We start from the raw sequence: 24,746 nt of genomic DNA, 5'->3' as shown, positions 1-24,746 counted from the left end.
GTTGCTAAGTGATGATGAAAACGATGAGGATGATACTAATGATGAAGATGAGGATGATAGCATAATTGCTACCTTTGCTTCTGGCGGCCCTTTCTCTTCCTCCTCCTCCTCCTCCTCCTTCTCCTCCTCCTCTGATTCTATAGGTGGCTGACCCGGGAATGACCCTTGGTGTAATGTCGTGACCTTTGACGGGGGAGGTTCTTCTACTTCAAGGGTTGTTGTCATGGAGACTGGAGATGTGTCACTGGGTTGCGGTGACAGGAGAGAAGAGTTTCTTAAGGAAACAGCCGCTCTAGATGTGTCTTCATGACGTGGTGGCTGGGTCCCGTGTACTGGCACTGTTGTCGGTGTGGTCTCACCGGGCCCCAGGGTCAAGTTCCACAGCTTCGTTGTGAGTCTGGGAACAGGTTTCTCTGGAGGCTTGGTGACCAGAACCAGAGGCCTGGGGGAGGGATGGAGGCTGGCCAGGTTTGGTCTCTTTCTGCCTGGCACGACCAGAGGGGTAGAGATGTAACCCAAGGAGGTTTTGGAAGTCTGGAAGCCTGGGCGTCGGAGGGCATATGCAAAATGGCCAATGAATCGTGATGGAGGCTTGGTTTCAGCGGCCGGAGCTATGGCCAGGAGGTCAACAGGAGAGACTGTGAGTCTTGTTTGTCGGGTCCGGCCTCGGTTTACTGAGGCTAGGACCAGAGCAGCAACTACATGAGCCTCTACAGTATATGTTTCTGGACCTGAGGGTAGGGATCTGCGGGGACGACGTGGTCCATGGGATCTGAACTGAACCGAGGTCCCGGTTTTGATCCGAGGCGCTATGGGGCCTTGGGGGACGACTGGACCTTCTTGTGTTCTGGAGGCCCTTCGTCCTGTAGGGGGTTTCAGCAAGGACCAAGTGGACAACACGCCCTCCTTCACTGTCGCCAGGGTAACCGCGGCGGTGTCAGGCCAGGATGACCCGTTTCAGTGAAGACAACAGACGACAAATTAAGGGCGGAAAACAAGAAAGGTTACAACACATATCAATCAACCAGTCTCCAACAAAGCACCCAATAACACAACACAGAACACAGACCTGTGATTGAAGTTCGTCAACACAAGCATCGTAATTCAGACCATGCTTCTTGTAGAGTGTTACAGAACATATTAAAATGCAGTGGCAAAACCCCACACCCTTCACCTCAATCAGGAGAGCACAAAGACCATGGCTAGTGTTAGACAGAATGATTATAGTATGTCTGAAGTGAAAGGGAAAGTGAAGAAGGAGAGTACCATTAATTAGGAAAAAAGGGAAGGAAAATAAAGGACGAGGAGAGGCGATAGGAGAGAGGAAATTTACGAGAAATAAAAAGGAGCGAATAAAATAGAAGGGAGGAACACAGAAAAGATTTTCAGAAGAGCGGAATACAAATCATTGTAACTTGGAATTAGAATTTTTATTTTGTACCCTACTCAGAAGCATTCGATTCACTTGCAGTGTTTCTGTTAGATGTGCTATGCAAGCAAAACAGGACAGGAAGGAATTTAATACAAAGATACCTTGATTTTCAGTTGTCAGGTGAAATGAAAACTTCATGCATGCAAAGAATGTTGGGACACTTTACAAGAGCAACAGTCAGAAGAATATTTTATTGAAATTACACTTAAATTCAATAAATTCAGTAAACCAGACTGTAATTTGCATAGCCCAACAAAATTTGGGTATGCATATTTCAAACCAAACCTCTCCGCCTTCCCATGTATATATTTATCCCATTATCCCATTATGCTCACTAACAAAATAAGATAATGATAATAAGGTCCGTGAAAGACGTGAGACGTGAAACGGGGTCCCCTCAATGAGGTTGTTCTGGAGTGTGTGAGCGGTGGTCTGGCGACAGGTGTTCTCTCGCTGTAATTCTCTTACCATGCGGGGGAGGAAGGTTAGTATCTGATGGGTTAGTTGTAGCGGAGGAAAGGGTGGATGTGTCACTGGCTGGAGTCGGGGCTACAGAGGGGTAAACAATAACAACGACAACAACACACAGAAAACAACAACATGTTGAATGGTGGAACCGTGGCAGGATGTTTTGTCACTGGACCAGGATAATCTCAAAGTTTGGCAGGTATGTGTGAATATAAGCTTTAACCTTTAATGGGAATCATGTATACCCAATTGAATTGTCATTTACTATTTGTATGTTTTGGACAAAAATAAAAAATAAATCATCTAGAAATATATTTTCTGTACTATATATACTATACTTTTTAAGAAAACTGTCAGAAACTGGCAAAGATAAGATAGAAGGCAGATAGTACTGTATTGATCCCAATTGGTAATGCGCTTGCCACAGTTTGATTTGTGACCAAAGGACAGACATGACAGTTGACGTGGCAGTTGACCAGTTAGCTAACTGCTAGCTTACCAGTGGCTGGGTGCGTGATGGTAGCATTAGCATCAGCAGGGGAGGTGCAAGTGACTGGGATAGCGGGGATGGCGCTGCTAGCGCTGGCGGAAACTGGCTCAACGGATTAGCAGAATAATTCAGCATGTCAGGGACATAACTCAAAAACTAAAAACATTAGCGCCATGTAAGGTGTTAATAGCGCAAGCATTTCACATTCATGGTAGACCACATCTCTGTAGGGCTGTTCTGGGAGGTGAATCACAGAGGAACAACCCTTACGGACATGTGGGTTCCCAAGCTGCGGTTCTCATAAGGATCTTGGAAGCGTCGTTGTTTAGTGACTTTAAGTATTATTCATTTCTGTATATAATTTCCATGGATGGACACAGTCCAACTGTTTCACTGAATACAAATTCTAATGTGAGAAAGCCTACATCTAAAAAGTGTTGATTCAGGTATTTTTGTTGATGTAAATGGGTAAACTGCTCTTCCTTATACTGTTATACACTCAAATGAAGACTTGAGAATAACATTTTTAATGTTTAAAGTTTAGTTCAATTTAGTTTTTTAGTTCAAGTGGTTTTGTGGCGTTAAGTCTAGGACCTCTCTGGGTTGCTGTACACTGACTTACACTCATTGTTATTCCAGACGATTTTGCCAATGAATATACTTTAACTATTTATTGTTCATTATCAAAACAAGACGGTTCCAAGAAACCCTAATGGGAAAGGGTAAGGGGGAGCATGTGGCAGCTTACCAGAGGATGGGGAGCTGAGTCGGGCTGGGATTGTGGTAGTGGATATGGTTGAGGAGGAGGTGGAGGAGGTGGTGGAGGGTGGGGTTAGAGGCATGCTTGTGGTGGGGACGATGGACAAGGATGGAGGGATGGGGGAGATGGCTAGAATGGAATGGCAAATGAAAATAAAAGGCAGGCATGGATTACATCCATAACCTTTGACCCTAGTGGGGGCGGGGGGGTCACATGTCTTCTCTGTGTCTATCAGGTCTCTCTGTTTCATCACCTCTATGTCTCCTAAAAAGGGTCTCTATAGTGCTTGCCTAATCAGAAATGTGGCCAACCCTTTAAAAGGTCCCAGATTGAAGGTTAACATCCAATCTTCTCCATCCAATTAGAATTTAACCCATCTGCATACTTATCGTGCCCCGAGAAAGCAATTGTCTGTGGTATCAAAAGGAGAAAAAAAATCCCATTATCTAAATTTCTGAAGAAACCCTTCTTTACGTGGCTCGGCACAGCTGAGTGAGAGTTAATTGAGCATTGCACATTTCAGGTGGAAAAACCCATAGAAGGGTTTCTTGATGAAGGAGGGATTTGGGGAACTAATTCTGTGTTGAGCAAGTTAACGTTTATCTAGTCCCTCATGCACCTGAGTCAAAACGCACTTCTGGCTGGTTTCAAGAAGCATATTAAACCTGGGCCTTATCTGTCAGCAACAGATGAAACCGGTATTCTAGGACACACATTAAGGGAAAGTAGCAATGTAACATCAGGGCATCCCGTGGTTTTTGTTCATATCTTTCTTCATTCTTTTTTATTTAAAATGGAAGTGTCCCCAAATGGTTCCATGTGGAATCCCTTAACTGATGATCCTTGTTGTGTAGTTAATTTTCTTCGTAAATAAAACGTTGACTCCATGTAAAATGTAAACCACAGCTGGGAGAGCATCCAGAATGTGTTATTTTGTGCATGAGCTCTCTGCAGTTTGAGATATAAATGAAGAAAGCTATGAGACACAGTGTCCAGAGCCCCCCAACAGACACAATCACTGTGCTTATTCTCATTAATTCTTCCTTCATTAAACAGAAGCAGCAGAGAAGGATGAGAGGGTGAAGAGGAGATGAGAGGAGAGGAGAGGAAAAGAAAGGAGAGGGAAGGAGAAGAGAGGAGAGGAAAAGAAAGGAGAGGAAAGGAGAAGAGAAGAGAGGAGAGGTCAAGAGATGAGAGGGGAGAGGGAAGGAGAAGAAAATAGAGGAGAAGTAAAGAAAGGAGAGGAAGGAGAAGAGAAGAGAGAAGAGAGGAGAGGAGATAAGGAAAGGAGAGGGAAGGAGAGGAGAAGAGAGGAGAGGTGAGAAAGGAGAGGGAAGGAGAAGAGAAGAGAGGGAAGCTAAAAGGAGAAGAGAGGAGGAGAAGAGAGGACAGGCAAGGAAAAAATAGGAAAGGCAGAGTAGAGGAGGGAGGCGAAAAGAGCCAGATCCATAGGAGATAAGCGGAGAGAAAATGGAAGGGAGTAGATGAGTGGAGAGGGGAGGGGAGATGGGGTGAGATTCTTACCGTGGGAGATGACATTAGTAGCATGGATGATGTTAGTGGAGTCAGTGGACGATGGGTTGGTGGGAGAAGCAGAGGCTGGCGGTATTGACAAGGGATTGCAACAAGAGCGACAGAGAGAGAGAGAGAATTAGAGTGAGAGAGAGAGTGAGAGCACAATAGAGAGAGAACGAGATTTAGAGAGAGAGAGGGAGAGGGAGATTGAAAGATGAATGAGTATGAAGCTGAATGACGAAGCACCAGTGCCAATGTTTCCATCTATCGTCGTTGCATGTAGGATTATCCCGGAAGTTATTGAGGTCTTCCTCAATAAGAATTAGTAGCCAGTTAGAACCCACTTTGGCAGCCCTTTCCTCATCACAGGTATCCAATTACTACTGATTCACTCAAAGAGATGCACTGTCAACAGCTCAGCCAATAGCAACAGGTAGCAGTAAATGCTAATTCCTTAAGTAGCAGCTGCTTCTCATATATTTTCCAAATACTTTGTTTGGTTTTGTTTCCTTGGGTTCTGCACTTTAGCACAGATTTGACACTGTATTCGTGCTGTTTCTCGTGAACTAAATCCCATAAAGTATGACCTTCCCACTTAGGCTTCCACAGAGGATTGAAGTGTGAGACTGACATTTATAAGGGAGTGACGTCATCCAATGACCCCTAGCAGCTTAAGCTACTGTTTATTGTGAACATGCTCAGCAATGATTGCTATTGGTTGTCTCCAAACCCCGTGACCTTCATGACCAAAGATCATTGGCTAGGAAACCTAGCATTTACACATCCTTATACAATGATCTTGGGAAGATTTTTCTATTGTCCCCAACACAATAGTGAATAATGTCAATGGAAGATGGCCTTTGTGAGAAGGGGGAAGCATAACCACGTCTTATTTGGCCTTATGTTGTGTTGTGCGTTGTATTGTGTGCTGTTGTATTGCAGTTTCAAGGTTGGCATTGCTCTATTTACCACCCTAGCTCAGCCGGAGCGCCGGTGCCTTGACAGAGATCAGATAGAAAACAATGTGTTATTGGTCTTTTTGCCAAACTTGATCCTGGGTTTCTGTTCGAAGTTACGAAGCTGTTCTTCTGCTGCCTTTTCTTTTCAACAGCTAATGGTGTCCTCCGCAGGTCTCCATCTCCTCTGCCTTCTCTCGGCTTTCACTCTTTACCTTTTCACACTTTCTAAAACCTGTTATCTTTTTCTCCTTCAACTCGTTGCATGTCCTCCTCCCTCCCCATCTTGTGTTTTCATCTCCTTTTCCTCACCTCTCCCCTCCCCACCTCTCCTCCTCACCTACCTAGTGAGCTCTGGAGCCGCAGGGCACGCTCTGCCATCTCTTTGAGCCCGGGCTGACAACCGCTCTTTTAAGGCAGTTGAAAACATCCTTCCGTAAGACGCCCACAAACCATTTGAGGAGTTAATGGGTGTTGTTAAGCTGTTGGAGGAGAAGGCTTTGAAGCCCCACACCCCGGGGACCGTCAACAGGATGTGGAGGCGGAACACAGGCTGGAGGAACAGTGGCCGTGTTCGACCGGGCCCCGCTTGTTCACTCCCTGTTCCCCTTAGAGTCAACACTCTTTAGGGCCCTAGTTAGGGAGCGTGTTTAGGGGGAACTAGGGTATTAGTGATACATGGCAAATCCATGTTTGTGATGTGTATCCCGTAAGTCAACCACGACAGCTCATTTGCATTAAACTTTTTGGATATTTCAAACAAAACTTCACAATCGGGACAACCCCCGCCCCACACCCGGATTAGTATACTGCAATTTATAGGGCGCAAGCAGACACAAGTTTGGTATTTTTTTGTTCCCCTTTGGGGTCTTCTTTAAACAATGAAAACAAACGCAGCCCTGGCGCTGTGAAGCAAATTGAATAATAAGCGATATATAATCCATTAAATTGCAATAAAAAACAAATCTATTAGACAAACTCCCCTGGGAGGGTTCATTGTTCACCCCCAAGTGGTCTTGTGGAGCTCATACCGCCACAGAGAGAGAGAAGATGGCTCCATGGGAAATTCAAAACATCTGTAGCTTTATGCGTAACGTTTTCTCTGACATTCCCATTCTGTTCTGCTGTTTCTTTCTTTCTTTTCTTCCATTCCAGTAATCTCATCTGGTTATAATTGCATTTGGAGAATAGAAAGGGGATGTTTTGGCTTCAGATATGATACTTGTTAAAGTGTTAGAGTGTGATTTTAATTAAAAAACAAGTGTGGTTTTAATTTGCATGCGCTATGAATGACACACGTCTTTCCAGTGGAGAGTCGAAGGGAATCTTACAAGTGGACATGCGTACGACCACAAACACACACTAAGGGGAGGAGATGACGGATTAAACCTGCTGTGTTCCCCCCTGTAGGACGAGGATGGATTTCCCTACCTGGGCAGCCCAATCCGGAGGAGTCACAGTTAGTGGTGTGCGTTGTGTCGTTTGGCAGCGATGTACCTGCAGAAGGGTTGAATAAAGTTAGAATTAAACACACACTACGATTCATAGATTAGTTAAACAAAAGAGGGTTATAGTGCACATACATGTATGCAATGAGTAACTTATCATTTAACATAGACGCACATCTGAGATAATAAGGAACACTTTAAACAGTTGTGTTTTTCATACAGAAAACAAAGCACAGAGAGACAGATCTACACAGAGAGACAGATCTATACAGAGAAAAAGATCTACACAGAGAGACAGATCTACACACATAGACAGGTCTACACAGAGAGACAGATCTATACAGAGAGACAGATCTACACACAGAGACAGATCTACACACATAGACAGATCTACACACAGAGAATGATCTTCACAGAGAGACAGGTCTACACAGAGAGACAGATTTTCACAGAGACAGATCTACACAGCAGTGCGCAACAGGGAGCAACCTTTTGTTTGATTAAACTACGATTTGATAAAGGAAAGGAATCACGACTGAACATTTCCAACATATGCCGGCTCACAATGATATTACAATTACAATTACAAGTAGGGCATTTAGCAGACACTTTTATCCAAAGCGACTTACATCGGTTAATACACACATTGACACGCTGACGGCAGAGTCGACCATGCGAAGCCAGCTCGTCAGGAGTAGTTAGCGTTAAGTGCCTTGCTGGGGATTGAACTAGCAACCATTCGGTTACAAGACAACTGCTCTACCTCCTAAATTAATCAAATATAAGTCGCTTTGGATCAAAGGGTCCACCGTGATGCCAGTGGGCATTGAACCCCTAACCAGTGTTACTGCCTCGCTCTAGCAGTTGACCTACACAGGGAGTCGAACCTTTAACTCTGTGATCATTAATGCCTTGCTCAACCAGTGACCCACACAGGTAGTCGAACTCCCAAGACTAGATGGGACCACTCCCCTACATAATTGGATTGGTGATGCGCTATTCTGGGCTGAACCCGGGAGTCTTTTAGATGTCAGTGAGGGGTGTGACCGGGTATCCCACCCAGAGAGGTCCCGAGGGATGACATCAGCAAACTAAGTTGACCTGTGAGTATACTGAGCCTCTGGATGAAGCTCACAGTCACCCAGCAGCCATCTGTCCACACCGAAGAGAGCCAGGCACTGCATGCACACACACTCATTAGCGCACGCACCATATATACACACACACACAAGCACACACACATACACAAATAGACACACTGACAAACACACCTGTCACACACACACACGCACATACACATACACACACTCACACAAACATTAGATTGCACACACACACACACACACACACACACACAGACACACACATACAAATAGACACACTGCCACACTGCCACACACACACATTAGCACACACACACATATGCACACACACACACACACACACACACACACACACACACACACACACACACACACACACACACACACACACATACATAAATAGACCCATTGCCACGGACACACACACACCACCACACGTGCACACAGAAGATGAATCTTGTTTATATATATAACACACAAGTGTGCTTTATATTACTCGTTGTGTATGTTTGTTATGTGTTGTACATATATATGTGTATGTGTATGTATGTAAAAAAGCAAATGTTTTGGATGTTGCGTAGGTGTGTGTGTATGTAGATGTAGCTGCATGTGTGTGTGTGTGTGTGTGTGTGTGTGTGTGTGTGTGTGTGTGTGTGTGTGTGTGTGTGTGTGTGTCAGGGTTCTGTGGATCGTGTGGATCGCGAAGTGCGTCGTACAAGCATCGTACAGTTTCCAAATCATTTCCCGAAAGCATCGTTGAACGAACGTTGTGAAAACGCTTGTTGCTAACAAGGACTTCAGGGGTACTCGTAGGATGCTAAGAGCATCGTTAGCCTCAGTGGCGTCACCAGCGGACATTCCGTGTATTGGATGCGTTTTATTAAAACACATCCGATACCACGGAATTCCCAGCTGGCAACCAAGAACAGTGGTTACCGCCGATATATTACTCAGACTACTGTTAGATTAAAACAGCAAAGATAGAGACATGTTAGAAGTCAACAACAACATAATTTATTGCAGCAATTTAAAATTCCAAACATACATGCGCAGCCGAGATGTACCGATCAAACGCCACGTCACAAGGCATATAATAAAATCAAATGATTCCATTGCTCTTGTGTGGGAGGTCACTTTCGAGCTGCACTTGCTGTCTCCCTCTGATTTTAATTCAACCATCGTGGTTAAAATGTCCTCATATTGATCAATGACAGAAGTCATTCTGCTACTGTAGACATGCCTCATGCTGAGACCAGTGGGTGTCGGAGAATTTCTGCAGGCTGTGATGAAGTTCACTATTTATTGGACCCTGCCTAGACAGTAACAAACATCCCTGACCATAGTTAATTGCATTTGTAGTCTACACTCAGGCGTGAACTCATTATTGCATGCGGGTGTCTTCATTCAAAAAAAAATTAAAACATTCGGGAGTATGCAATAATACAAATTATTCAGAGGTCAGAGACTCCGTGCGCAGCCCCGCCTTCTCCAGTGAACCAAGAAAGCCCGCGTTGTGACGAACGGGGGATTGGACCCCCTCGGTTTTACACAGAAAACTTGAGATAAGAAGGTGAAATCGCCGGGCGTGCCAAGCTGCGACCGAACCGGCTTGGCAGTGTAAAAAGACCTATAGCCTACTTCATCCTGCCCAACAATATGGGCATGATCTAGACCAAGCTCTTCTAATTGGGTCAGCAATAGCGTGTTTCAATACCTAGCCTCTGCGCTTGAATTATGGAACGTTGCATTTTTAATGACTACAAATATTCTAGACCAGAGAGTGTGCGCCAAACAATGAAACCTTATGCGGAATCAGATAAAGTCTGCTCTCTTTGCTGTGCAAAGCACGTTTCAGAAATCAGCACATCAAGATAAAGTCGTCACACAAGCTATTTTTGATTTTTGTTAATATGGAATTATTTCAGGGGGGAAAATACCATGGATAAGGACTAAAACATATGTCAGCCTAGGCCTAATCAATTGTGTTTTAATATCTTTCTTAATGTCTATTCTTTTCGTATGCTACTCTGCTGTTGGCCTTGGTGGGGAGATTTTTAACCCTTTTTAACCCCGTTTTCCTGCAACATTCCTGCGTCTCCCCCTCCTACGGAGCCCATTTCAGCACCGTGTCAGTAGACAGTTACAATCCTACGAACGTCGTGAGTGCAGTGAACGCGGATTCATGTAAAGCGGAGTTTCGGGAAACGCTCCAAAGAAATTTACGATGGATCACAAGCTCCATCGTGAGAATGATCTTACGAGCGTGGATCCATCGTTATCGGGAAACCCTTGTTTTCCCGATAACAGCCCTTGTGTATTTCCTGGTTTGGGTTGTGTGATTTACTTCCTGTTCTTTGTTGTCCTATCCATGTGCATCAGTTTGGTTTCCCTTGTCTTGTGATTCTGTGTCTCAACCCCTCACCTGAGTTCCGCCTACTATCCTCGTCATTACCTTGTTCCCTGCCCACCTGTGTCTTGTTAGTCATGTGTATTTAAGTCCTTGCCTTGGTTCAGTTCCTTGCTCGATCATTGTTTCTGTTGTCGCGTGCACCTTGTGCCTCGTGTTTCATGTTTCCAGAGCTTTGTGTGAGTAAAACCTGTCGTTTGGGAAATAATCTTTGTGTCGTGCATTTTGGATCCTCAACCTTAGCAGCTGGCGTGACAGTGTGTGTGTGTGTGTGTGTGTGTTTGTGTGTGTGTGGTTGTGTGAGTTTGTGTGTGTGTGTGAGTGGGTTTGTATGCGTGTTCAGCATCCAGGCTGAAACCCTCCAACACCATCAGTGGTCCATCTGGAGGTCAACAACTTATGCCTCATAAATCCTCTCTTTCTCTGTCCAAGTCTCCGCCTCTATCACTCATTCTCTGTGTCCTTCTTTCATTCACCCTCACTCCCCCTACCATTCTTTTCTCCCTTCTTATCCACTCGCTCAATCCTTGTCTTTCTCTCTCTGTCTCTGTCTTGCCTCCATTACCTCTCTCACATCCATAATCTTCCAGTCTATCTCTTTCTCTCTCTGTCCTCCTCTTGCAATCCTCCCTTCTCTCTCTCTATCCCTCCGTCTCTTCCTGTCTCCCTCGCATTCATTCTCTCCATCATTCCTTCTCTCTCCGCCTCACTACTGTCCTTCCCACCTTCTCTCCTCCACCTCTCCTCTCCACCTCTCACCTCCTAGTCTCACTCTCTCTCTCTCTCTCTCTCTCTCTCTCTCTCTCTCTCTCTCTCTCTCTGTTTGGTGAGCTGTGACAGATGAATGGCGCTCTGTTTTTCTCTCTACTGGACGGGCCGCAGACTAGAGCCCCTGATGGAGGGCGAGAGACAGGCACAGAGATTGGGAGAGAGAGAGAGAGGAAGGGAGCTCAGTCAGAACGGAGTAGATAGTTCAACAGAGAGAGAGGGAGAGGGAGAGAGAGATAAAGAGATAAAGAGAGATAGGATCAACAAAGGAACAAAGGAAATGACAGAAGCAGGAGAGTCCGAACTCCTGGGGTGATGGATTGATATAGTTTGGAAGTTAAAGAGAGAGAAAGTGACAAAGTGACCAAGTGAGGGAGGGCAACAGAGTAAAAAAGATCGAAAGAGATGGAGACCAAGAAACTTTATGATATAGATAAAACAACAATTCAGACATTAGATAAACAGCGACCGAGGGGCCATTGGCCCAGCTGGATCGATCACATTAGGGGTGATAAAAGCGCAATAAACCGGCAATAACTTTTCCCCAAAAATGCGTTGGACGTTTGCCAACCAAACAGCACATCAGAACCCAACGGCCCTGTGGCACTGGTCCCCGGGATATAATGATGATGAACTGTTATGGAAGTCAGGTGGCCATGTTGGCTCGGTGGCCATCTTGGATGTGCCAGTGTCAAGCGGCCTGCTCTCTCCCCCTCTGGGCGTCATTAGTGCCGGGCCGCTCGAGGGAAACCCAGCGAGACGGCACTGACACTTAAACATGTGTTTTAAGAAAAATGAAATTACTTCAAATTAAAAAGGATTAAACGCAGGCTTGGAAGTGCATGAGCGTGGCTCAACGGGAACAGAGAAGTACTAATTGAAAACTGACCCCATGAAGTGAGGAAATGATTTTCATTTAGTCAGGTTCTAATTGCTCAGCATCTTTCTGCCAGTAAAAACGGTGTGAGAGTTGGGACGACAGACATGCAGACTCTGCTGCAGATGGCCCAGTGTGTGTGTGTGTGTGTGTTTTTGTGTGTGTGTGTTTCACTAATGAAATATTCTCTCTTCCCCAGGAGATGAAAGCCTACCTGCCGCACTAATGACACACACACACAAACATGTACACACACATACACACACACAAACAGTTGCAAACACTTATCTAAGCTTGCAGGCACAAGCAGAGAAAAACATACACACAAATACACACACACAAACACACACTCCCACAATCCCACAAACAGCACTACACACCTTTACATAAGCGAACAAGCATGAGTCCATATTCACGTTAACGTAGGATCACAAAAACCACACAAACACACACACAAACCGACGCACACACAGAGACACACAGAGAACAGTGTGTTCTTGGCAGCGTGTCTCATTAGCAGGCCAACAGGAGGTAGTAAACCAGCTTCCAGTCGGCCGGGAGCCCCTCACAGACCCCATAAATACGACCCTCAGAAGGTAAACAAGTCCCAGCCGGGACCCGGGGGGACCCCCCTTCCCCCCCCCCCCCTCCGGTCCTCAGGTTCATGAGATGATCGCTGGCAGCAGAATCACGTTACACTGCCTGGGTCTGGGGGCTCGTGGTTAGGGTTTAGCCGTTTAGTCGCTCAGCGGACGCTTTGCTCCAAAGACGCTCCCAGTGGATTCAACCGCATGGCATTTAAGGAGCAGATGGGGCAGGTTGATCCAACCCGCCCCATCTGCTCCCCATCTGATTCAAACGCATGGCGTTTGAATCAGATGGGGAGCAGATGGGGCGGGGTTGGATCAACCTGCTCAGGGATGTTTAGGTAGAATAACTTAACCCCTACACTAACACGTAGTCACTGTAAGTCAACCTGTTCAAAGGCTTACCCTGGATTCAGTCGCATGGCATTAAGAGGCAGATAGGGGTTAGGGGGCGTTTGGATCAAGGATGGCTACAGGATAGGCTGGGGTTGGGGTTCAAACCCAGAGCCGCTTTGGGCAGGGAGCTGAGGTTCCAAACCAGTAGAGAAACTACTTCTGTTGCTAGTCAATGACAATTCCGTAATTTATTAATTTACATATCATTAAGTAGCAGAGAGGAGTGAGCTTTCCTCCTTCAGGTTGTTTATAGATTAAGCTGAGGACATTGGGTTCAACGGCAGCCATATTGTCTGTGGTTGCTTCTGGCAGGATTAGGAAGATGTGCACACATACAGAGTCAGAGGAAAACCAGCACATCGCATTGTTAGTCAAAAAGCTTGTCGATATCTACTTTCACCCAAACATCTGTGACATGCATTTGCAAACCAGAACAAACACAAACATCAACATGCACACAGAGAGGCAGGCAGACATGCACTTATGGGTACGTGAAAACACATACCAGCCTATTCTCTACCTTAAACAAACGAATAGGTTGTTGGTCAATTAGACCCAAAACAACTCATATAACTGTTCCCTGTTCCAGCCCCGTATCTACTGGCCAAAGAAACAGCAAAACGTCACGTAGGTCCAGGCTCTCTCCGCCAAAACAAAATGGATGGCATTCATTATGTTCTCAGTGGAGAATGTCATTTTATGATCGTTATAGCATTCAAATATGTTTTTAGAATATTTATAGCGATAAATGTGCATTTTATTCTCGTTATCTTCTGTCTGTGAATGTATGTTTAGTTTGTTAGTTAATGCAGTGTGTTCCATCGTTGCCAAGTGGATTCGTATGGACGTCCCTGGAACCACGCAGTTTGCAGTTTGTTTGATTCATCGTCTTTGCGTCGTGTGACGTGTGTCATCTGAGCTGCTATATTATGTGTTATTTTATGTAACTGATGATGTTCTTTCAAGAAAACGTTGACTTTCGAATGACTCAGTGATGACATTTCTTCTACTTTGGGAAGGACGTGTTTTTATGTTTGGGGATGTTTTTATATATACAGGTACATTTTGTTAATCAAGATACGGATGAATACCACTTTGAAGGTTTTTGAAACGTAAATGCAATCAAGAAAGAAAGACTTAAAACCTATGCTCAAAGGCTACTATAGTTAACAAGATGTGGGTCGTAGATAGTGTGACGCAACTACACCATTCACGGGGGCACAGAAGGACTTAGGATTGAGACAGAGACGCCTCGTCTCTATTATGAATCAGGGCATTAAGGCTGGCTTGAATGAATAGATATTATACAATGTAGCCCTACAGGGAAGTGAATTAGTAGGGGACCTGGGAGTCAACGACCCATGGGAGTGAACTACAGACCTGGGGTTTCCTTTATATGAACGAGGCCCTCAAGGTCACATTCGATATTCAATTTGGGGGCTCTAGCCCAATAGGAAGGTATTCACTGAGCCTCAGAAAACGCTCCATCTCGTCACCTCTCACACTGCGCCACACTTCTGAGTTTTGTGTTAAAATTCTTCCCACACCTCACCTCTATCCTATAAAAAAATTAAATTGAAGGAACATCCTCAGTTGCATTAAATTTTCCTGAATACAAAGTCATTGATTCAAAGTACATTCAAGCAGAGTGGTTTCAGGGATAGCAGTGTCCATATGAATCACCATTGCAATGATAGATAACGCTATAATTAAATAACAAGATACATTCACTGACTGAAGATGAGTGAATGTAGAAAATAAAATGCACATTTACACTAGAAATGTTATCAAGTATGTTAAATTGTTTTATTTTCAACTGAGAATATTGCGAATGTAGGAGACGTTTTTTCTGTTTCTTTGGCCAGTAAATAGGGGGTGCTGGACCAGCTGGTCACATTGGTCATTATGGGTCATACTGACAAACAACCTATTCTGTTGAGGTTCGAGATCACGTAACACACAAACACACACACACACACACACACACACACACACACACACACACACACACACACACACACACACACACACACACACACACAGTTGCATGCGTGCACATCAAGGCATGTTATTTACAGCACTCACCACTAGTTGGCGCAGCTGCAGTTAAGTGAATGCAATTGGGGAAACAGACTGTGAAGAGAAGAAGACATTAGTGGGTTCCGCAGGAGCTGTCATTCAAAATCCAACGACCAATCACTGGGGAGGACAGGAAGGTGGGGGAGGGGGAGGGTTGGGAGTTAGTTCACTGAAGGAGGGACAAGGCCACAGTCAGTTAAAGCAGTTAGATGTTAAAACAAGGTCAATTCTCCAGTTTCAGCTTTCTGAAGAGGATTTGTTACGTCATAAATGTCAAAGTAAATTAAAACAAGTTTTAAAGCAGTTTCAATTATATTATGCAGTGAGTAATGAATGACATCGGAGATCAATGTCAGGTGGATTTCCTTTGATAACGCATCGATCATTAAATATGATCATTCGCACGATACTTAAGTTAAAACTAATTTAACCAATGTCCATGACAAAGTTTTGGGGGATTCCAACTTTATTCAAACTTTGCTGTGATGAACGACTCATGGAGGAGAGTGAAGGCTAATTTGTTTCTTTTCCCGGTGCTGAGAGAAGACCTTCTACCTTATAAATTCACAAGAATATGTATTCATTCCTGAATAAGCTTTAAACACGTGCTTGTGTGTGTGTGTTTACGTCTGTGTGCAAGTCCATGCGTCCTTGTATTTGCGTGGATTTGTGTTTGGTGGTAAAGTACTATGTACCTCATTATGTAGTACTCCAATGCTACATGCCACTCCAATACTAACACTAATAATACTAGTACAAATGTAATAATTATATTATTATTATGATTAATACTGCATATATTCAAATTTTTAATCTATTTAACAAACTTACACTCAAAGACCCAAAGACATTAAAATAATCCGTTCATAAACAAATATATAAAAGATAATGCCACATTTAATCGTTTACACAACGGAAATTATGAATATGCATAAATTAACAAGTCAATCAATTATTAAAGGAAACTAAGGCTAATATGACTGCTGATAGTTCTCCTGTCCTCAGACCGGAGCAGAGAGACACGCGTGGAACAGGACGGCTGGCGGCCGTAGGAAACTCACCAAGACTGTGTGTCTTTGTGTGTTTCGGCTTTTTAAACAGAGAACCGGCAACAAAGAACACTTTCTCTCGCTCTCCCTCCTCCTCCGTCCCAACGTCATTCCTCTCTCTCTCTTTCATTATTTATTTGCTGTATCACTTACGTTGCACCTCGTGTTTTCTTTCTGTTCCTCTTATTTGACACTTGTGCCAGTTCTAAACTCTGTGCCCTCCTTCTGAAAGAGAGTGTGTGAATATGTGCTTGCATTTGTGTGTGTAAGCGTGTGTGCGTGTGCGTGTGCGTGTGTGTGTGTGTGTGTGTGTAAGTGTAAGTGTAGGTGTGTGTTATTTGCGTTAGTTTAGGTGAATTAATTGAAATTAACTTTTACAAGACTGTCGGAGAAAGGAGCTGAGTTGGCAAAGAAGTGCATTGAGCACTGATAAAGAGTCTGATGTATCTGTAAAACTCCCTCGCTCTCTACCTCTCCCTCCACCTCCCCCTCTCTTTCTCTCTGTGTCACTCTTTTGCTCTGTAGCACTCCCTTGATCCCTCTCTCTACCTCTCTGGCTCTCCATACATCCCTCTCCCTCCCCCTCCATCTCTCTTTCCCCCTCTTTAACGCCACCTCTCTCTCTCTTTCTCTCTCTCTCTCTCTATCTACCTCTCTCTCTCTTTCTCTCTCTCTTTCTCTCTCTCTCTCTCTCTCTTTCTCTCTCTCTCTCTCTCTCTCTCTCTCTCTCTCTCTCTCGCTGCGGCTCACAGCAGATTATATTACAGGTAAAGTAAAAGCGCTAAAGAGAGAGAGCTCACACGGTGTGTGTGAGTGTGTGTGTGTGCATGTGCGTGTCCTACAGTGGTTAGGAGAAATGCATGATTCTGCACTTAAGTTTCCTGTATCCCCGGTGGGTACGCACACACACACATCCACATGCACGCAAGCACGCACGCACACACAGTGAGAGGGAGACGGAAAGAGAGGGAGACCAAGGGAATGACACACACACACACACACACACTACACACACACACACACACACACACACACACACACACACACACACACACACACACACACACATACAGTCTCCTCTCTTGTGGTTCATGTTTGAACATCATGTCTGGTGTCCGTGAGTGTTTAAATCCATAGCCTCCAGCTCGCTCTCTCTCTCTCTCTCTCTCTCTCTCTCTCTCTCTCTCTCTCTCCTCTGTCCCTCTACCCTCTTCATTACCTCTCTCTCCCCTCTCTCCCCTCTCTCCCCTCTCTTTTCGCCATTAACCATCACAGTTCCAGACCAACACACAGTATGGGAGCAAGAAATGGGTTTTTAATGGGGTAGCCGCAGAAGCTAGCAGTCTATCCCACAGATGGTTGCTGGTTTGATTCCCTGGGGTTTCCCTTGGGTAATATATTGACACGACCCTTGCTAATGAAATGTTTTTCATCTCCATCATTGGTGTGAGAATCCATGGGACTTGTTTGTATGTATTTATTCGTATGGGCCTCTTTGGCGCCTGTAAAGACACGCATATCTATGGGTTGAAGTTGAAGCAATAGCATTTGTTCATTCATCTGAGGAGCATTTAGCGCACACCCACAGCTTGCCAACAATGGCAACATCGCACTTTCTTCTTTTGGATGGTGTTTGTGGACGACAGAACAGTAATTTGTAGTGCTGTATGACTATTGTTTACATTTGGCAGGAGTGTTCACGCAGAATGCTCAGAGGCAGAATGGGCACAACAATGGGATTCTGTGAATTGGTAACAGATGTTTCTGTGAAGACAGGAGGTCTGAGACTCCGTTGTTCTGAAGCTACGTTGGTCTGACGCTACGTTGGTCCGATCCCCCGGACCGCTGTTGACATGGCAGCCAGAGACGCGTTGTACTCACTGCAGCTGAGCGTAGCGTCAGTGACGGCCTGGGAGCGAGCGATGTCCCAGTGGCTAGTGTCCCAGTCCACCACGCTGCCCACCGCGTCGCAGGTCAGCGCCGCAAGCTGCTGAGCCGTCATAGCGTAGTCCCACAGGCGGAAGTTATAGATCTCCCCGCTGATGCTGTCTTTGCCTGGGGAGACAGCAGGGGGTCACTGAGGGGGATCCACCGCTCTGGAGGACACCAATTCTGGTTCTAAAAGGTACAATATGTACTTGTATGCACAATGAACATTTTTGGGATGAAATGTGCTCCCGAAGTCATTCTATCTTGAAGACGCTAACTTTAAGGCTAAAGAGATGTCGGTTCATTGCTTTGACCTTGAGGCAGATTAGACAAATCTCCTGTTAAATTGCCTAAAGTCAGCCTCACTTTGTGAGGGGGGACACGGTATGGAGAGAGTAGGGAGAGGGTGGTGAGAGGAGCAGAGTGTTTTTATTCAGAAATTTTGAAATTAGCCACCTTGAAATTTCGCAAATGTTGAATACTGTTTGATTTGAAAAAAAAAAATTAAGTTTCAAGCTTCAAGAGTTTTATTGATTAAGATTTGAAGGGAAGTTAAAGCACTTTTCTGCAAAACTTAATTTTCAACATTTATTATTGTTAATGAAATTTTTATGTTCAATAAGCATTTTACATTTTTAATGGCATAATTATGGGAAAACAATTATCCAGCTTATCCAGCAAAGATGGGTAAAAGTGTAGATAGTTGTCATCGTATGAGGTCACCCAAAACAAATGGACACGTTGAATTCACCGGGCTCCGTCTTACCTCCTACTTTCAGCTCCCCCCCGGCGGGCACGACCGCCCCTACGGTGTCGGAGCAGGCGGCGGTCCGGTAGCTCCCCTTGAAGTAGACGGCTATGAGGCCGCTGGACGAGGTCCACGTCACGCACAGGGGCTGCAGGGAGGAGCTGAGGTCGGAGGAGCTGAGGATGGCCTGGATGTCGCAGGCCTCCCCATCCACCAGCAGCTCCACTCTGCGGCCCTGGTCCCGTAGACACAGCGCATGATCCTCGCGGCCCACCGAGTACACAAAGTACACAGACTCTTTCTGTAACAGAATGTGGAAGGTCCAATTAAAGTGGGACTGCATCTATGTGGCACATTCCACCAAGAATGGAGCAAAGAAAGCACAGAAAACAGAAGTGATTGCAACGGAAAACAGATACAGCTGTATTGATTGGCATGGTAGAAGGAACCAGGTTTGGTTGTCTTGGTTACGTTTGTTTTAGCTGTTCCGGCGACCTCGAAGCATGTGGTCATGTGACTCATCGTCGGCATGGAGACGGACTTGGCCACCTTGCTGCTCTTGCCTCCGTTTAATTGCACTTTCTGGTTCCTCAACGCCACGGCAACTGTTGAACAAAGACAACAGGAAGGCAGAGGGTGGGACAATTAGGGAGAGGCTGAGGCTGGTTGAGGATCTACCCCTGTTCACCTCTTCAACACGCTCAGCCGATAGGCCTAGCTTCACGGGAACCGCCCCCATCAGGGATTCAAACTCTTCGATCATCGTTTAAATCGAAGAAACAAACAAACACACACATAAGTCGAATGGCGCCCAAAACCAAAACCAAACAACACACAGACGCCCTGACCACCTCCCCGCCCCCCCACCACACACACACACACACTCATGCTCACATGCACGGGCCAGCCGTGGACCTACCATGGTGGTAGCTAACCCTGAACCCTTTCTTCTGCACGCTGAAGTCGGAGTTAAAGGAGAGCTCCATGAGGCTGCCCGTGGAGTTGAGCGTCAGGCCGTGGGCCGTCAGCCCACACAGTCGCACCTCGGCGCTGCCCGTGGCCACCAGCACCCGGTCGTAGATGCAGCCCAGGGCCTCCTCCAGGTCGAAGTCCAGGAAGGACAGCTGGATGATGAAGCCCGTGGGGGCCTGCATGGTCCACTTGCAGGCCAGGGACTTGGGGTAGGGCTGGGGGTAGCAGGGCGAGCTGAACTCCCCCTGCGCCTCAGTCAGAACCAGGACACAGTCCGACTGGCCGCAGGCCAGCACTGCAGGCCGCGGGTGGAGGATCAGGGGTGGTTTGGGTGGTGTTGGAGGTGGAGGTGGTGAGAGTTGCCGTACCGAGGTTAGGACGATAAAAAATTGAATTGAGGACTTGGACTCTGGGCCGACACCCGTTAGGACACAAGGACAAAGGGCATTAAGAGACAGAGAGGGGGGTTAGGACACAAGGCCAGACCAAGACACGACAAGGAGGCTTCAAGAAGGATCCGTAGAAGGCAGGAAGGCAGTAGGATTCAAGGAAGGAGTGGTCGAGAGACCACGACAAAGAAGGTGGTGTTTAACCAACAGGGGACAAAGGAGGGGAAGGTAACATCTAACACCAACAGGGTTCCAAGCGGTTATGAAGGAATCAAGGAGAACACAGCTCGCCCAGGACAGAGGAGAGGACATAGGAGACACTGGAAGGGGAGTTAGGGGTTCACCGGAGAGACTTGGGTCCAGAGAGTTAGAGAGACCCCAGATGTCGTGCAGTTAGCAGCCCATGACTGATGGCTCAATCAGACGGTTAGAACGGAACGGAGAAGCACCAGTCAGGTTTCACCAATCAAACACAATTATAAATAGACAGATTGACAGAGAGTGGGTTTCTCATTTAATTTGTTACCAAAGAATAATATTGAGAAAGATTTCCTTCAAAAAAAATGTATTACACAAAAAAAGAGTTCAAATGTACAGGACCAATCATGTAACTCCTCTGATAAACCACATATAGAACAAAGCTTGAGTCTGTAAGAATTTATTAGAGCAGGAACCTTAAAATGTCCTTGGAAGGATTGTCCTTCATCCAGGAAAACCTGCATGGTGTTTCTCTGCAGCGTCATGCTTCTCATTTTTTGCCTCACTTCAACACTTTTACTTCTGCTTTGCACCAGAACAACCACAGCAGTAAGAGGACTGTAGCTGTCGCAGGCAGGCCCCCAATAGGGGCTGGATTCAACCACCGTCTTCTACTGGTGGACACTGGGAGCAGCCCAGTACAACCACAGTCTCATACTGGTAGACAATGATCTGCCCAGTACAACCACAATCTTCTTCTGCTGGAAACTGAGCGATGCCCAGTACAACCACAGCCTCCTACAAGGGAAACTGGGAGCTGCCCAGTAAAACCACAGTCTCATACTGGTAGAGACTGGGAGTACAACTTCCGTCTCCTACCAGGGGACACTGGGAGCTGCCCAGTACAACCCCAGTCTTGTCCTCGTCGGCCCCTCATGCATTAGCTCTTGTTAAGGGGGTGTAGACAAGGACAGTGCTGTTTAATCCGTCCAAACTGATTTTATCAAGATTTTGTCTCCCGCCATTCAGATGTTAAACTATTCAGCCGCCGCGCTGATTCCCATCCCCGCTAATGCAGGGCTGCATGTGCACCGCCCGCTGCCACAATGCACGCCTTTGTGTCCGCTCTTTTTGTTGTCATGTTATGTGTGTGCGTGTTATCTCACACACACACACACACACACACACACACACACACACACACACACACACACAGACACAAAACAATGGCTGACATTTGTGTGTATTTTGTCCAACGAAATATATTTTGTGTAAAACAAATTCACAAATTCAAATTCATGAATAATAATGTCAGCAGATCGGTGTCTGCGTAGTCGGCGTCACATTCAGCCCTGAGAAGCCGAGGGCCGATTTGATGAGTGTAAACAAACAGCAGGGAGTCAAACGAGCTCTGATTACTGAGCCACGGAGTAAACACAGAGACTTACTGTCTGTCTGGAACATAAAACACACAAACACACACACCAACTATTCCTGGAAGACTTTAAATAGGATGTATAACAATTTAAATGTTGGCCTTCCTGAAATCAGACACTTCAGTGTGTCTGTGTGAGTGTGTGTTTTTGTGTGTGTGACAGTTGCCGCTAACAATGTGAAACATCAAACTCATGGAAACTAAAGGTAATAACACACTTTTATAACTCTCTCTCTCTCTCTCTCTAGGTATTTGTGTTTCTTTGTGTCACTGTTTATGTGTATATGTGTGCTTCTTCATGCATTCCTGTGTGACGTTTGTGTATTTGTGTGTATGTGTCCATGTGTTTTAATGTTTGCTTTTGTGTGTGTATATTTTATGTGTGCATGTAGTGTGCGTGTGTGTGTGCGTGTGTGTGCGTGCGTGCGTGCGTGCGTGTGGGTGTGTGTCTGTGTGTGTGTCGCAACCGGCAGCTGTGTTATACTTTTGTCTGATAAGGTGTCATCACAGCAGCAAATCAATAATAAAACCTTGAGTCCCACAAACATATTTTAGAGTAGATCAACAGTGGGTGAAATGAATAATCCAAACATATCCATATATCAAGCTACAGATTCAGCCCTTGAATACTATGAGCGAGAATAGGGAGGGACCGGGGAAACCAGAGCAACATAAATCCTAGTAGTGGTTTTAAAGTGATCAGTGCTGCCCTGGCACCACTAGTCATCCCAGCCTGATTGATGGTCAGCGATTGAAGAACAGCAACAACACATACTTTGTTGCTAGACACAACAAGACAAGGTTATGACACACTCAAATTAGATTTTAGGGGTAGAAATGCTTACCACAAAGAAGAACGTTTATCAAGGAAGAAATGTACCAGGCAGTATCTTAATGAGAAACCCATTGATTTTACACACATACGCGCACACACACACACACACACACACACACACACACACACACACACACACACACACACACACACACACACACACACACACAACCAAACACACACACTCTCGCATGAACGCACACAAACAAAAACAAACACATGCTATGGATCTTCCCCCTAATCTATTAACCACACCCATTTTAACCAATCAGACCGCAGCCCCAGAACAGGAAGTGAGTGGAAGCGAATGCTACTGCGCTGATAAGCAGCTCAATGATAACGCTCAGCGAGCGGACGTAGTGCCAGGCCGTAACCCACAGCCAAAAACAACCCTCAGCTTAGCCTTAATGTCAGTGCAACCTTCTGCTAACAATGACCGTGACGTCAACTTTATAAACCGGGCTATGGTATTAATGAAGAACTCATTTTACAGCCTCCATAATTAAAAAGGTTCACAAATGTCAAACACGACCATGTGTGTGTTATGTGTGCACATGTGTGTTATGTGAGTGCATGTATATCATTTCAAACATTTCCCAAGAGCAAAATACAGGAACCACATTCACGCAGAGCAATATTATTCCAAGAAGAACGACACAACGAGATGGACATCTCTAATTTCTTCAAGTGTAAACGCAACCCAAGAATGAAACTCGGTTTATGATATGAGTGGACAAGTCAGTGGTAAAATTCTATGTCCACCTTTATTTCATGTATTTGTGTCGTACTTCCGCTAATAAACCTAAGCTGTTTAAATGTGATTGATTCTGCATATTCTGTAAAAAACAGATAACAATGCACGTTGTTGTTTTCAGACAAAACAATGTCAATTCATAACTCCTGTTATAATCCGATTTCAGGAACACAGAGGTCATTCAGGGAACTCAATGGCCTTGTTATTGAAAAGTGTCTATAAGTGAAATAATAATAACGATAATGCTAATAATATTTGTTTACAATATCGCCTGTCAATCTGCAGATTTTAGTTAAACACTGGTTTTGTCATTTTTGCGGAAAAATTATGAAAAATACACAATTATTGTTGTGAGTCATGGAAAAGCTTCACACAAGCGTCAGGGCTGCAAAACATAACAATTTGAATAAATCCTGTAATGGTAACCAAGAGGATAATCAATGGACTTCCCTCTGGGCTGCCATCACTGAGCCCTCTTGAAGCAACATTGTCGATGGTAACAGAGCCCAGATCTGTTGATCCTGGCAAGCCTTTAATTACAATCTGCCTATTTCTGCAGTCTGTACACACAGACACACAAATGCACACACACCTACAAACACACAGGAAAACACACACACACACACACACACACACACACACACACACACCAATAAACACACAGGAACACACACCCACGCACACCTACAAACACACAGGCACACACACACATCTAAAATCCCACAGGAACGCACACCTGCACGCACACCTACAGACACACAGGAACACACACGCACGCACTAGTACAACACACAGGAACACCTACACACGCACACCTACGAAGACACAGCTGTTATTCACTGAGCAGAAATAACGAGAATGTGTTTCAACCACTAAGGCAGCGTGTGTGTCTGGTTGCTTGTCAGTCAGTCTGTGGCGATCATTAAAGACGTCCTTGAGTCTCAGATATTGATACTCGGATCAGGTAATTTTCCCACTCCAATAACTCCGTAACTCCAATCTCTCCTTCTCACTTCCTCTCTCTCTTTCTCCTTCCCCATCGACCTCTCTCTCTCTCTCGCCCCATCTCTCTCTGCCAGCGGATTATCTTTACATTCATTATGTAAACAGGGCTGCATCCGTCTCCGTCATGTACCTGCCCAAAGCGGCGG

At 45.3% G+C, this 24,746-nt stretch overlaps 1 protein-coding gene across 6 annotated transcripts in view; it reads right to left on the bottom strand.

Annotated features, from left to right (window-relative positions):
* Positions 1-24,746, bottom strand: part of adgrg6 (adhesion G protein-coupled receptor G6) — an 87,978-nt gene that overhangs the window by 34,404 nt on the left and 28,828 nt on the right. For 2 of the 6 annotated variants that reach the window (XM_079753831.1, XM_079753834.1), the window contains exons 3-9: positions 19,932-20,279; positions 19,484-19,617; positions 19,031-19,313; positions 18,217-18,390; positions 15,293-15,340; positions 7,053-7,118; positions 1,901-1,981 (exon numbers count right to left, since the gene is read on the bottom strand). In XM_079753831.1, coding sequence (XP_079609957.1) covers positions 1,901-1,981; positions 7,053-7,118; positions 15,293-15,340; positions 18,217-18,390; positions 19,031-19,313; positions 19,484-19,617; positions 19,932-20,279 — 1,134 coding nt within the window. Of the gene's footprint in view, positions 1-1,900; positions 1,982-3,138; positions 3,280-4,674; positions 4,750-7,052; positions 7,119-15,292; positions 15,341-18,216; positions 18,391-19,030; positions 19,314-19,483; positions 19,618-19,931; positions 20,280-24,746 lie in introns of all 6 variants that reach the window. The other 4 variants (XM_079753829.1, XM_079753830.1, XM_079753832.1 and 1 more) reach the window with 4 other exon arrangements.

The sequence above is a fragment of the Pollachius pollachius genome (genome assembly GCF_949987615.1).
Source record: "Pollachius pollachius genome assembly, chromosome: 16".
Taxonomy (NCBI): Eukaryota; Metazoa; Chordata; class Actinopteri; order Gadiformes; family Gadidae; genus Pollachius; species Pollachius pollachius.
Note: the sequence above shows the minus strand (reverse complement) of the source record. Positions and strands in the feature narration are given on the sequence as shown.